General features: G+C 40.1%; 1 protein-coding gene across 3 annotated transcripts in view; it reads left to right on the top strand.

Moving 5' to 3' along the window:
• The first annotated feature begins 353 nt into the window (after positions 1–353).
• Positions 354–13,547, top strand: part of fign (fidgetin) — a 32,389-nt gene continuing 19,195 nt past the window's right edge. Inside the window, exons 1-2 of one of the 3 annotated variants that reach the window (XM_015966570.3) lie at positions 425–568; positions 1,400–1,434. In XM_015966570.3, the coding sequence (XP_015822056.1) occupies positions 1,410–1,434 (25 nt within the window). In that variant the 5' untranslated portion in view covers positions 425–568; positions 1,400–1,409. Of the gene's footprint in view, positions 569–600; positions 1,435–13,547 lie in introns of those variants that run through there. The other 2 variants (XM_054746974.2, XM_070543964.1) reach the window with 2 other exon arrangements.

The following is a 13,547-nucleotide window of genomic DNA, read 5'->3' as shown; positions in this document are numbered from 1 at the left end:
GCATTGGTATCGGTTACTGGTATCTGTTAACTTTTACTGTAATCAGTATCTGTATCGGCACGGTGCACCCCTACTGCAAATGCATTATAAATGAAAAAGTAAAGCACTGACACGGTAAATGTACTTAAGTAGATAACAAAGTACTTGTACTTCATTACATTCCATCACTGCTAAGTTTATGCATTAATTAATTATGCTAATTTCTGATGCATTAAAAAACTGTCTTGGTATAGTTACCTGGAAGTTAATTAGTATATGTAGCCAATAAGTCAGTGTTCCTAAAGCACAACGTTGACACGGTGGGCTGTTGCTGCTCATTAGAGGTGATTTTCTTTGAATTTGGCTCTCGGCGCAGAGAACATGCGCAGTGTGCAGCCTTCAGTCAGTGGAGCAGCTGTCCAGGGTTTGGAATTCCAACATGGCAGAGGCTGTGGTCAGTCTCCCTCTCACTAACTTGGAATGCTTTCAAATGGTGAGCAGCCACACTTGACCGCAGCGAGCCATTCATCTACGCACTCACCGGATCGATGGTACTATAAACCCCGACACTGCCCTGTCACCTACACAGGTAAGTCCCACCCCCCCTTGCTTATCAGTGATGCGAACGATGAGCAAGAGAAACTGAGCCGCTCTGTTTATTATTAAAGACACAAACGTGTCGCGCGTCACGGCGGCTGCAGCGCATTCTGTCTGCGTCCTGGCTCCTTTTTGCGCGTTTTATCCAAACCAAACGCTGTCAAATTAAGACTCCTCCGGGTCAGGCAGACTTCCACTCGTTGTAATGTAGCGAATGAGGTTTCGCACGGCTGGATTCGGGCTCATTACCAAATAACTTTCTTGCATTGGGAAGTTTTTGCATGTCAGCCTGAATAAAACTTGCCGCAGTAACAGCGGGCGGGAGGTTAATAGATAGATGGGTTGTCATTGCGCTCTTAGTGGGACAACTGCTGGCAAGTAATCTATTTTAAACGTTAAGGGAGGGGGCTTCACGCTGCTTTAGCCTCTTCCTCTAATGGGCGGCATGAAGAATGTGTGTTTTATGTCATCTCCATTCTCTCCCACATGCTTCCTGTTCTCCACTCGCGCACAGAAGTGACAGCCTGCAGCCGTCTCCGCGCCTCTGTCCGGGGCGCTTCTGGTTTTTTATCATTTAAACCTATTTTTTTAATCATTTTGAAATAATTGGGCTCATTTGTTTGATTAATTATGCCCTGACCCGAGTGAAAACCCGAGGACAGAACAAGGAAGCGTGTGTGTGTGCGCCTTTTTATTTTTTTTTTAAGTTGTGAAATCCGATATCTGCAGGGAAAAGTGGCTGTAATGAGAAGCAACCTTTGGAATTCCTCCTCGTGAAAATTCCGATTCTGCTGTTTTTTTTCCTCTCTCCTTTTGTTTTTAGGCTTGAAGACATGATCACTAGCACCAGTATTTATGGTAGGCCTACGTTACATTTGTCATTTCCTTCTCTCTTGTTGTGTATACATTTATATATATGTATTGTTATATTTGCCATTTGTCATATCTAAAGGAAAAATGCTGTAATTGCAGCATTTCTCTCTCTCTCTTTCTCTCTCTGTGAGTGTGTGTGTGTGTGTGTGTGTCCTGCATGGATCATCGTCTAAGTTCAATATGTTAATCACAATGTCTTAAACACATTGTTATGCAAATAGTATTATACATAAATTAAAAAAAAATCTTCAGATTTAAATAATTTGCCATCTTTTTTATATGCTGTGTGTCTTTCTGTCTTTGCAGTTTTTTTTGCATGCAAAACTGTTTATTTAGGCAATTGTATGTTTTTATGCAAAATGTGTTTGCAATAGGAGATTACATGATAATCCCACTCCAACTCTGTTTTCTTAGAGGATGTTGAGTTTAAGTTATAATTTCTCCATAGTTAACTAATTCTTTCTTAACACGACACATTCACTTTGGCTTTTTATCACATTAGGACAGCTCAGAATCTACTTGAATAGCTGAACCAAATTAATTAGGCGTTAGATTCTTGCAATTACCAGGATTTATCACACAAATCTAATTAATCTTGTGAAAATAAATAGAAATAGTGGTGATATGCTAAATTAAATACCAAATGCTGAGTGGTTTCTTGAGTTAGCCTGTCAGACATCATGTTACAGGATGACTTTTGCTTCCTGCCACACTGTTAAAACTAAATAAGATCTGTTCACACATCAGTTCAAAGGGAATACCAGAAATAGTTTGTCTTCTTCTTCCAGCAGCAATTATTTGTGATAAGTGAGTAAACGGACACAAAGTCGGGAGAGGCGTAACAGGTTGTGTGGTGGCTCTCCTGCTAAACTCTGTCCTGAGAGAACCTCCTCCACCTCCATACAATAGTTTTCTTGATCAAACCGTTCATTTGCATGTTTTCGTTCTGAGAGGAAATTAACAGCATCATCAGTGAGCTGAAGTATGTTTTCACTCCTCTTAAAAAAAACGTATTCCAGCATCAGTCAGTCATTTAGAGGAAAAAAACGACATTACCACAACACTCATTATGTATAAGTGTTTGGTTGTAATGTGGTTTTTGTTAAGTGGGTATTAAATTTGTCCCTCAGATTGGAATATTTCATGTGTGTAGCCTGAACATGCATAACAAATAGGATTTTAGCTTTTCAAACAAAAGAACATGTGCTCTTATAAAATATTTTAATTTGGAAATTCTTTTGTCTTATTAGTAAAATCAGCATTTCAACCCTTTTTGATTCCTTGTGGCCTAAAAAGACTCAGAACTTAAAAAAAGTCATGCATGTAAACCTCTAATCTTAAAGGAAGTCATTTGTTTACTCTGAGTGGGAGTGAGTTTTTATCAAATTAAAGGAATTGCAAAATAAATCCTGTATTTATCACATCATTTTCCTGAATCTTTGACCCTGATTTATTAATAAAAAAACAATGTGAGAATACATTTCAGAGTTCAAGCTCGGAAAGTATTCCATGTTTGAGCTCCCACAGTGTGTTAGGCGATTCTCGCGGATCCTTACTTAACCTCAGACACCTCGGATGTGCATGGAAGAAAAAAAAAGCTGGCAGCGTTTCTGATTGCATAGCGTCTACAATAACGAGCTTCTGCTTGACGTAAATCTGACAAATTCTGACACTAGCCCTCTTGTTTTTATCATCTTCGCTGCGTGCCGAGTATGTTGCAAAAAAGTGGGAGTAAAATTCAAAAATGGTTTTTTAAAAGAAAACCTATTACCTTCTCACATTGCAGCTTTTACACTCATATTTTCTGTGTGTATCATGTATTTCCAATAATTTAGTGTTTGCAAATTGAGCTATGAGCAATATTCATTTGTTAGGTCACTTATTCACAGATAAGCACGCATGCACACACACGCATGCACACACACGCATGCACACACATGCACACACACACACACACACACACACACACACACACACACACACACACACACACACACACACACACACACACACACAGTAAGTAGAAATATTCAAGGATGTGCATAAAGCTGCGACTTAATAGCTTGATGTGCCCTTGCTAAGCAATTTAGCTCCTTTAAGTGTTCTGTCTATAATCCAGAGTGTGTGGCACCACAAGTGATCAGTAAAACTGACAGTACAATTTAAAACATTACTTTAAAAGGACGTGTATAGATCTGACACTTCACATGTACACTAATGGCGACGATTAAAGCCATCATTTAGAATCCGTTGCTCTGATTCTTCGGGTAAAACTCTGAGGTGTCTTTTGAAACCAGATCAGAGCGGGGGTTTGTTCTACAAGTAAACACGTTAAGCAGTTTCTTTGCTGCTTTTCATTTAAAAAAGCTAGCGGAGTCCCCACAGGACTGGGATTCAAGCTAAACAGACAAAAAAAAGGGGAAAAGTCCAGTCTTTTAACACCCCCCCCCCCTTCTTTGTCTCAGTTGTCTCTCCCCTCCTTGCTTCCACACAGCTCTGTCGTTTCCCTCATGGCAGCTTGCTATGTTATCTTTGTGCGTCTCTCTCTCTGCACTGACAATCCTTGCAGTGATTTAAGTTGGACTGCATTAGAAGGTGGAGGCAGCTGTCTGTTGCTATACTGAGGGACGTGTTTGCTCTACTGCGAAGATGAAGGACCATGAATCCTTGACATCCTCCCTTTTTCTTCCCTTTTCCTCCTCCTCCTCCTCCTACCATCTCATTTAGACACAGTGACTGTCTGCTCAGACCTTTTTTTTTCCTTCTTCTGAGTGACAGCATATGGCATAGACATTTTCTAGGATGCATGTGTCTGCCACTGGCTGCTTACTTACCTCATAGCTACCGGCCCATCACGTAATATTTGTTCCCTTCTAATTCTTACAAAACAGCCAAAAAAATGATTTTTGCTACTTTGCATCTGATCAGTCTGTATCAGTCAGTATGTGTTTTGAATTCCCTGTCACTTATAAATTTTAGAGCATCATACTTTTAACCTATACCTTCATCCCTTATGATGCATGTCGTAAAACATTGCTGAATAACTGATTTTAACTGCAACACTTTACCAAAGTGTGTCGCTTAATCAGGCCACTTGCCGATGTCATATATTTACTCCAAAGTGCAGCATTTGTTGTCTCAAACTCCTCGTCCTTCTAATTTCCAACACGGTGAAACCAGAGGCTTTGTTTCATCTCCTTCACATGAAGTGTCTCTGCACTCATAAGGAGACGAGGCAGCTTGGCGCCTGTTGGGGATTGGCTAGAATAGACAATCCCCAGGTGTATGAAAGTAGGTTTAGCACTAAGGCGTTTATAATCTGGACTTGTAGGAGATTCATGTGCATTCCTAGATTTGCCTCTGTAATTACCATACCCCCTGTGGCGGCCACAGAGACGTTTGTGTAAATCACAAATGTCCTCATTACACTGTTTACATTTCAATTAGACATGGAAAGTTCGGGAATTTTTATCCAAGTAACCAAAACGATTGGAGATTTATTTTAGCGAAGATACAATCCTGAATTTAAGCTTGTAAATTTGCACCACTTAAGAGTTTTACTATAAAATATAGAATGTGAATGTCCTGGCGGGTAGAGCACTAAGAGCGAATGGAGGAGCTATTGACAGCTCTTGTTGACAACACGAGCCTGTTACTCATCTAAAGAAACAACAACGTGACTGAGGCCTAGTCCACACGTAGCCGGGTTTTTTTTTTAAAACGAATATCCGCCCCTCCAAAAACTTGCATCCACACCACCTCGTTTTAAAATAAAACTCTGTCCACATGTACCCGGATAAATACGTTGTTAAGGACATGCCAGACCTGTAGGCGGCAGTACTTCCCCCGTTCTTAACCTCGTCCTTCGTCTGTGGTCTTCCACAAGGAGCAGTAATTCCGCTTGCAACAACAAACAAGCAAAAAGCGCTTGGACAATTGATAAAGCGAGCGCAGCTCTGAGGGCATCCATGCTGTCGGCTAGTGTAAACACAGGTCGCACACGTGATGTCAGCATTTTTTTGTCGTGGAAAGTGACGTTGCGGACCTTAAAACTCCGGTTTTGTCCGTCCACACGCAGACACCCAAAACGGAGAAAATGCAGATCTTCACTTTGGCCGGAGTTTTTAAAAAGATCCGTTTCCGTGTGAAAAAACTCCGTTTTCGTGTGGATGACAGGCCAAAACTTAGAAAAATATCTACGTTTTGGCAGATCCCCGGCTACGTGTGGACAGGGCCTGAATCAGCTTCCCTCTCTGTAACCAGATAATGTGCTGTCACTCCGAGGCTGCGAGGCCCCCAACATTCAGAGTGGATGATTAACAAAACCTCCAATTTCATGACTTTTGAAAATAGCCGGCTCTTTGAGCCGTCATTGTGTGCCTGAGTACTGTTGCTTATCATTGAGTAACCTTGGTGAAGAGAGGTGTTTGTTCCTGTCCTTCTTCCAAGGTGCTTTTACTGTGCAAACTGTTGGTGAGGCTTTTATTGTGAGAGAACAGCGAGTTTTTCACCGGAATAAAAGAAAAGTCTGTATTTTTGAAATATTGAAATGTCTCCCGAGCTCTCACACAATCTAGTGCCACTTCTGCTCCTGCTCTGAAAACCGCAAAGATTTTCAGCCTTGTTTCATAGAATTTTATTAAGATTATTGTAGATGGTGTTTTTTTACTTTGTGCAAATCATCAACATTCTCTGAGCATGACTTTAATTTAAAATAAACTGGATATTTCTGACTTTTTTCAAATTTAGACAGAAACTGTACTTTTTTTGCACACAAAAAACCATCGTGCTGCACCAGTATGACAAAATTTTCATAATTCAAGCATCAGCATAAATGCATTAGGACGTTAATGAGCAGACGTGTATTATCTTTGAATATGAGAGTTCGTCTTTTGACATATTTTCCCCACCTTCCTCGCCATTTATCACACTTCCTTTGTTATTTGCCTTAAATATCAATTTCAGTCAATTAACCAAAACGATGATCAGATGAAATGTGAGCTATCAGTGCCTTTTCTGAAAAGTTGTCTGTGATTCATTTATCCTCTGTGGTGTCGGGTGGATGACGGGTTGGCCCGCTGCCAGCCGCTGGCAGAGGGAGCCTTGAGCGCCGGAGACGAGAGGGGATGGGTTGAGGTTTTGCCTGGTGGCGTAGAGGCGAGGGAGACGAGAATGCCTGGAGGGAAGGGAAGAAGGGGTAAAGAGGTGTGTGTGTATGTGTGTGCGTGCATGTGTGTGTGTTCTGCCATGAAGGTTTAAGGTGTCAGGCCCAGTGGCATGGTGACACGACCACACCAGTCTGTGCAGAAGTTAACAGGACGAGTGGACGTGCAGAGAAAGACAGAAAAAACAAAGAAAGAAAAAATCTGTGTGGGTTTTTTTTTTTGCTAGACTAATAGATGCACATATATTACTTAGAGTTTAGTTTTTTGGTGTGTAATTGACCTGTTTGACAGCCCCTCTTTTAGATTTCCTGATTAATTTAAATCAGCAAAGCAACAAGGAATAAAAACAAAAAAAGATGTGCGCCGGTAATTCAGAGTCATCACAGGGCTTCAGGAAGGTTGACACTTCTTTTGTGTTCATTATCAGGAAATCACCTCAGGGAGTCGTGTTGACTTTGCATTGTCTAAAATAGCTGTAACAACGAACCGCCCCACTCTCACACTCACTCCTGTTGTAAGGATTTAGGAAGCCGTGGTGGAAATAGCAGCTAAACATAGTTTAACTCCCACTTTTACAGAGGAAGTTCAGCCTTTTTTCCTGTTGCATGCTTGAAAGCGAAGCTGTTGTTTGATTCCAGCCTAATATGATATTAAATCTGTTTAAGCTGCTTGTTCCTCAGTCAGGCTTTAGATTATTTACCTCCCAGTGCAACCCAAACAGTAAATAAGTTTATTGTTGCACTTTTCCATATTCAAAGGACAATATTTAACACCACATCATTCTCAGCACCACTCGGCCTGTGCCGTGCGCGGTTTGAAGCATCATTTCTATACAAAGCCAGAACAATAGTAGATTCATTTGCTGAGAGCGTGATGTTGCTTTTGCCCAAACTCTGACTGCATCGCCCCTCCCACATCTTTAAATGGATCCCATGAGTCTTCAGCTCTGTTGTTTCCATTATTCATTTCAAAACTTCCATGTAGCATGGAGAGGCTAGAGGGGTGAAAAATAATTTTGTGTCTAGAAAAAAAAAAGATGTAAAGCAAAGTCACTGCTTATGCAAAGTGTGCTGTGCCTTGGGAGAGAGTGAGCGAGTGTGCTGCTGGAGGAGTGAAGAGTGCTTAGAGAAGGGTTAGACGTGTGTGTGTGTGTGTGTGTGTGTGTGTGTGTGTGTGTGTGTGTGTGTGTGTGTGTGTGTGTGTGTGTGTGTGTGCGCGCGCGCGCTCCTGTCAGTCTGTCAGTTAGGCCTAATGTGGCTCCCCAGAGGTACCTGGGGGAGACCTATCCAGCACCCAGTCAGCCTCCGCTGGCGGCCAAGTGGTGACAACGGGTTCCCACTGAGAGAGGAAGTGTCATAGTATGTATGTAAACTAGTGACAGATGACTGGAGACATGTGGCCTGTAGACACCGAGCCTGAAAGTAAAACAGTTCTTCCTTTTCGCTTTCTCTCCAACTTCCCACTCGAGACTTCGGAGAGTTTACATCGGGCCCCAACGACAGCGACAAGTCAAAGATGTGAATAAAAGGATGCAAATCATTTGGCATGAAAAGACACATGCTACGTGCAAAGGTTCTGTTCTCCTTTGGATGTCTGCAGCAAAGGAGTGCGGAGGGTTTTGTGTGTGTGTGTGTGTGTGTGTGTGTGTGTGTGTGTATATGTGTGTGTGTGTGTGTGTGTGTGTGTGTGTGTGTGTGTGTGTGTGTGTGTGTGTGTGTGTGTGTGTGCAGAGCTTCAGGCAGCTTTTCTAGGCCACAGGTCATGTGGGTCAGTGTTACACTCCCTGCAGCCTCACTTCAACCCTCGGTCTGGAAATAGAACATGCAACGTCACCCAGCCAGGAGGGAGGTAGATTCCAGACCTCAGTGGCCACAGGCTACACATGTGGGAATCTGCTCGTGTAGTTGACCCCAAGTGTTTGAAACTCAGAGTGCTCCCAGTAGGATATTGTTATTTCATGCATACCCAAATGAACAAGGCTGCATGAATTGCCTTGTATAAAGTGGACCAGTACACTGTTATTCATCTAGGGAACTTGCACTGCCCAGAAGCAGTTTTATTTAACTGTAAGCACTGAACTTGTAACATAAACCTAACAAATAGGCAAAAGAGTAAATGTTTTGTTATTGCACATTTTTGCCAGAAGGCCATTCTTTTGCCTCACAAACATTTGGTGCATGAGATGGAAATCTGCTGCTTGAAAGTTAAACACAGATTAGATTCAAAAGACGTTTCATCCAAGCTTTGGATTCTGATTGTATTAAGTGTGTTGCTGGAATTCATATTTAGCTGATAAAATGTGTGAGTGTCTCATAGTGCTGTAGACATGTGTAGTCATTGTGGCAATCATAGCATCTTATTCAAAATATAAATATTCAGTCTGATATCGTCAGTGTTGCATCTTCTTCAGGTTTAAAGCCTGCGCTACATTTGAATTTCAATCAGCATCGCTATTGGCTAAAACAGAACATTGTGACGTAGCCTCTACGCCATGATGTTTGCTGCACTACCGCTGTGGTGTGTAGTAGCAGCCGAGTCTCGGCCACGCCTCCAACTGGCCACGCCTCCAACTGGCTTGGCCACTCATGAGCTGATGCACAAAGATACAGTTCAGAGCTCCTTGCCTCCTCTAAAAAATTCCTTTCTCTCTGGCGAAGGAGGTGGAGAGAAATCCTCCAAACTAGGAAGCCTGCTGCGGTTTCTCCATCTGAATGTGTGTGTGTGTGTGTGCGCGCGTACATCACCTTTGCTGGGGATGTGTGTGGCGGGGTGGGTGCTGTCAGTCACTGTCGTAGCATGGCTCTCTTGGTCCGCCATACAATGCGTCCTCATGGTGCGTTTTTCAAACAGGAAGTGTGGATGGAGTAAGACTCTGGTAGGGGGGTGGCTTGCTCTTTAACATGTAAAAAGACAAAAGTGCACATTACAAACATCAGTACTTAAAATAATAATAATAATAATAATAATAATAATAATAATAATAATAATAAATATTAGTAGTCATAAACAACTATTTGCTTTTCAAACTAGTCAGAATTTTTTTTTCTAAGCTGAGGTCATTCAAATAGCAGCCAATTAAAAACAGAAATGTGTTACTTATTTTTAATTCCTTCAACAAAACTCTACTTTGAATGACCAGAACTATGTGTTAAAATAACCAAATAGGTATTAATCAAATCTGAATCTACTAAAGAAAATTAAAACTTTTTTGTATTTTATACATTCCTGTTTGCTGCATACAAAGGATATAATACTAGATTGGTTCTGACTTCTTTGTGTGAGTTTTATTTACTTAGTGCTTGCACAAATTGAAGCTTTTAGAACTGTGTGATTACAATAACTGCAAGATCAACAATAGTTACAGAGAAATGGGATTTTTTTTATTTAAAGAAGTGACCATCTGATACAGATCTGTATGTCCAAGCAGCAGCTCAGCTTTCTTTCCAGGGAGGTAAAATCAATCAGCCCTGATGAGTTCATGCTCCAGCAAATCTATGCACACCAAACTGTTTATTGTGAGTTCCAATAGTGCTTTTGTGCTATTCTTTAGTCTGCATGGTGCAAAGCGCCAATTCACATTCGAGCAATGGCTGACCCTTGGTTGTGTATATTGATGACTGGGATTTGTTTCTTAATAGAATTGTGTCTAATTAATTAGCTTTTAATTGGTTGAAATCTGAACATGCAAATGCAGCACATTATGGAACAACTGGCACTTTAAGGTGCAGAAAGAAGTTCACATCATGACATGAGAGGAAATGCTCATCGTATGGAATTTCTGTTACTGATAGTCTATTTATGCATCTCTTTTAAAGTTACCTGAGAAACACGAGAAAACAAATCAAAACCCTGCAAGGGGCTTGTTGAACTAAGTAAAAAACAATAATTTCAAATGTCCTCCGCTTGATTTTTATTAATTATCTCATTTATTTTTCACAATTGCTTTGTGACACAAGTTGACCTTTTTATTTCCTTCATTTCATAATCTATTAAAGAATGCTCCGGAATAATTTTCTGAGCGCATCTCTCATTTGTGTCAAAGCTCTGAAGGCACATTTCTCTCATATGTCTGCTGCTTTGTAATTTTCTGTCTTACTATACAGTCAAGTCTCTCATCTCCGTCTGCTACCAACAAAGATTAGTTCTGCTACTGTATTTAAGTATTTTTTAATGATTTTTAAAGCTTAGTTTATAAAATATATGTTGTTAAAAAAGCAAACCTAATCCCAGCAACACCACATGCTAGAAATCTGTTGGTTAGTTGACAGTATACATTTTTTTGTTTGTCCCTTTTCCAGTAATACATATTTTTAGCTAAACCGCATACGCTCCAAAAATTTCCATGTAGAATTCATCAAATTACCTCAACTAGTTCCACCAAACCGGGGGTATAGGCAACCCTGGTCTTGGAGAGCTGCAGTCCTGCATGTTTTCCAGCCATGCCTGATAATTGGCTGAACACACCTGATCCAGGTAATCTACAGCAGGAACAACAAAGATAGTTGGAAAACAAGCAGGGCTGCAGCTCTGTACGACCAAGGTTGCAAACCCCGGCACTAAACTTAGTTGCTTAAGGGGCAAGTTCACTGAGAAACACGCTTTACTTGTAATTTTTGAAACAAGATTGGTCACTCAGAGTTTAACATGCAGGCGGAACATGAAAATAGTCTTCTGCCCCTATTACCTGCATTAGCAGCCAAAAGAAAAACAATGGAGAAACAGTTGGATCAGAAAAAACACACAGATCGACATCCCTGCAAATTAGCAATCATAGACTCACTCATCTTGGCTCATTATTGAAAATGATTTAAATGATGCGCAGTTGTTGAAAAATATTGGTGGCTTCGTAACATATAACCATAAAAATTGGGTATAAAATACGTCTAAGTCTGGGCGGCACCATGTTAGATGCAATGTTTCTTTCTGCGTGAGCCTATGAGGACAAAACACAGCAGTTACAAGACTTTCAACATTCATATGCATTGTTGTTTTAAACATTTACCTCTTTGCTTGTTGCCTGAAAGGAAGTCTGATGTGCTTGTCATTTTTGCTGGAGGTTGAACGATCTGACGAAGTTCTCGCGCAAAAATCGATTCAACATTTTATTTCTTTAAGTCTAGTTTTGTTTACAGAGCAAAAATTCTAACATTGGTTTTGTCTTTAGTTAAAAAGTGTTTGTTTGTAAAATTGTTTAACTGAATGTTATTTAATAGAAAACAGCTTGAACTAGAGATGTGTTTACATTTATTTTAGTCTTCCATGTTGATTCAAATTTCTCTATGAAGCTTTTTTATACTAATTTCTGGTTCAATTGAAAAAAAAAAGAAAGAAAAACAAATGAATAAACAAATCACTAAAGGAGCACAGACAGACAAGGCCTTCTTTCTCTGACTCTGGAAATAACTTTACAAGCCCTCATTGAAAATAAACATCAGCAGTGTTAAAGTTATAAACTGAAATGAACTATTTTCTATTTATAGATGAGTCGATTACACTTAATGATTTACTGCTTGATAATTAGACTTCTTTTTACATTTGCCCACTGCTTTCTAATTCTAAGTCTTACAGTGCAAGTTAGTTGGAATAAAAACATCACCTGTTTCAGTGGCAGCTGGTCCTTTAAAGGAAAAACCTTCACCTGTTACTGAGCAGCAGAAACGCCTCAATAGAAAATCTATAGTTCCTTTTAGCTTCTCACCTCTTGTGCTGCTTCTAACGTTTCTTACAGATTTCTTTCTTTCAAATGTTAAATAGCAAAATGAAATTCTACCTTTGTACACTGTTTCACGTTATATGCATGTTGTTGTTTACAGGATTCAGTTATGAGTCACTCATAGACAGGGAGAAACAATCCACATTTGGCTAGTGGGGTAATTTATATGGCATGGTTTGGGATCATCACGTTTGTTCCTGATTTACACTCTAAAAACTGCTGGGTTTAATATAACCCAGTTTGGGTTGCTTTGCTACCCATCAGCTGGGTTAACCGGGTCATGGGTTATTTTTACCCTACGGGGTTGGTTTACAGGTTTCACCCAGAATATCAGGTTGTATTTTTTACCCTAAAAATAGGTCAAATGACCCAATTGTTCAATGAAATGTTATAAAAAATACAAATACTAAACAAAATACTCAAAGGACAAACATAAATGAATATAATGACAAAGCTACTAAAATTAATGGGCTCAGGAGTCAAATTACCTGGGCAAACCATATGGGGCCACCATGGAAACCATGGACAAATCCTTTTTGCCCCTTATGGTTTGCCCATACATATTCCATATGGTCCCCACCCTATATGCTGGCAACAACTAAAATGTATCAGTGCTTCTTAAAAAGTTCTTTAAATGTTGTTCTAGTGTCACAAGTTCTGCATCTGTTTCTCAAAAGATTCAGTAAATCAATCAAGAAATAATATTTTTCAAAAATCATTAAATCAACTTCAGATTTGCTCACCCGACCACACAAAGCTCATCATGTTTTGGTAATCTTCTAAAACTTTTAAAGAAATTTTAAAGAGATTGGTGTCTGAAATTGAAACAAACTAAATTAAACCTAAATCTCTAAATGACTTTTGTGAAGCATTAATGCTGTATTCTATCTGTGCTGCTGTGCTCATCATGCCAGCTCTTTCAAGATGTTGTTTGCCAGTGGGCGAACCAATCTCCTCTACAGCTCGTTCTTTGTAAAAGTTCCCCTTTATGGCTTACTACTTCACTTCGGTAACTTTATTACAGTATAGCTGAGAGATTTCTATTTCATATTGACCTAAGATTGCTTCAGTTGTCTCATTTCACCTTTTGTCTGGCCTGTGTTGGAGAAGTGACCTTCTTTGAGACTCGCAGTCGATTCCACAGAATGTTTCTGACGGCGGTTACAGGCAGGCATCCGACTGCTGCTAGCTCGGGTATTTTCAATTAAGAGTTCAGTTTA

The sequence above is a fragment of the Nothobranchius furzeri genome, chromosome 14 (assembly GCF_043380555.1).
Source record: "Nothobranchius furzeri strain GRZ-AD chromosome 14, NfurGRZ-RIMD1, whole genome shotgun sequence".
In the NCBI taxonomy this organism is placed as follows: domain Eukaryota; kingdom Metazoa; phylum Chordata; class Actinopteri; order Cyprinodontiformes; family Nothobranchiidae; genus Nothobranchius; species Nothobranchius furzeri.
This window is presented reverse-complemented; position numbering and strand designations above follow the sequence as displayed.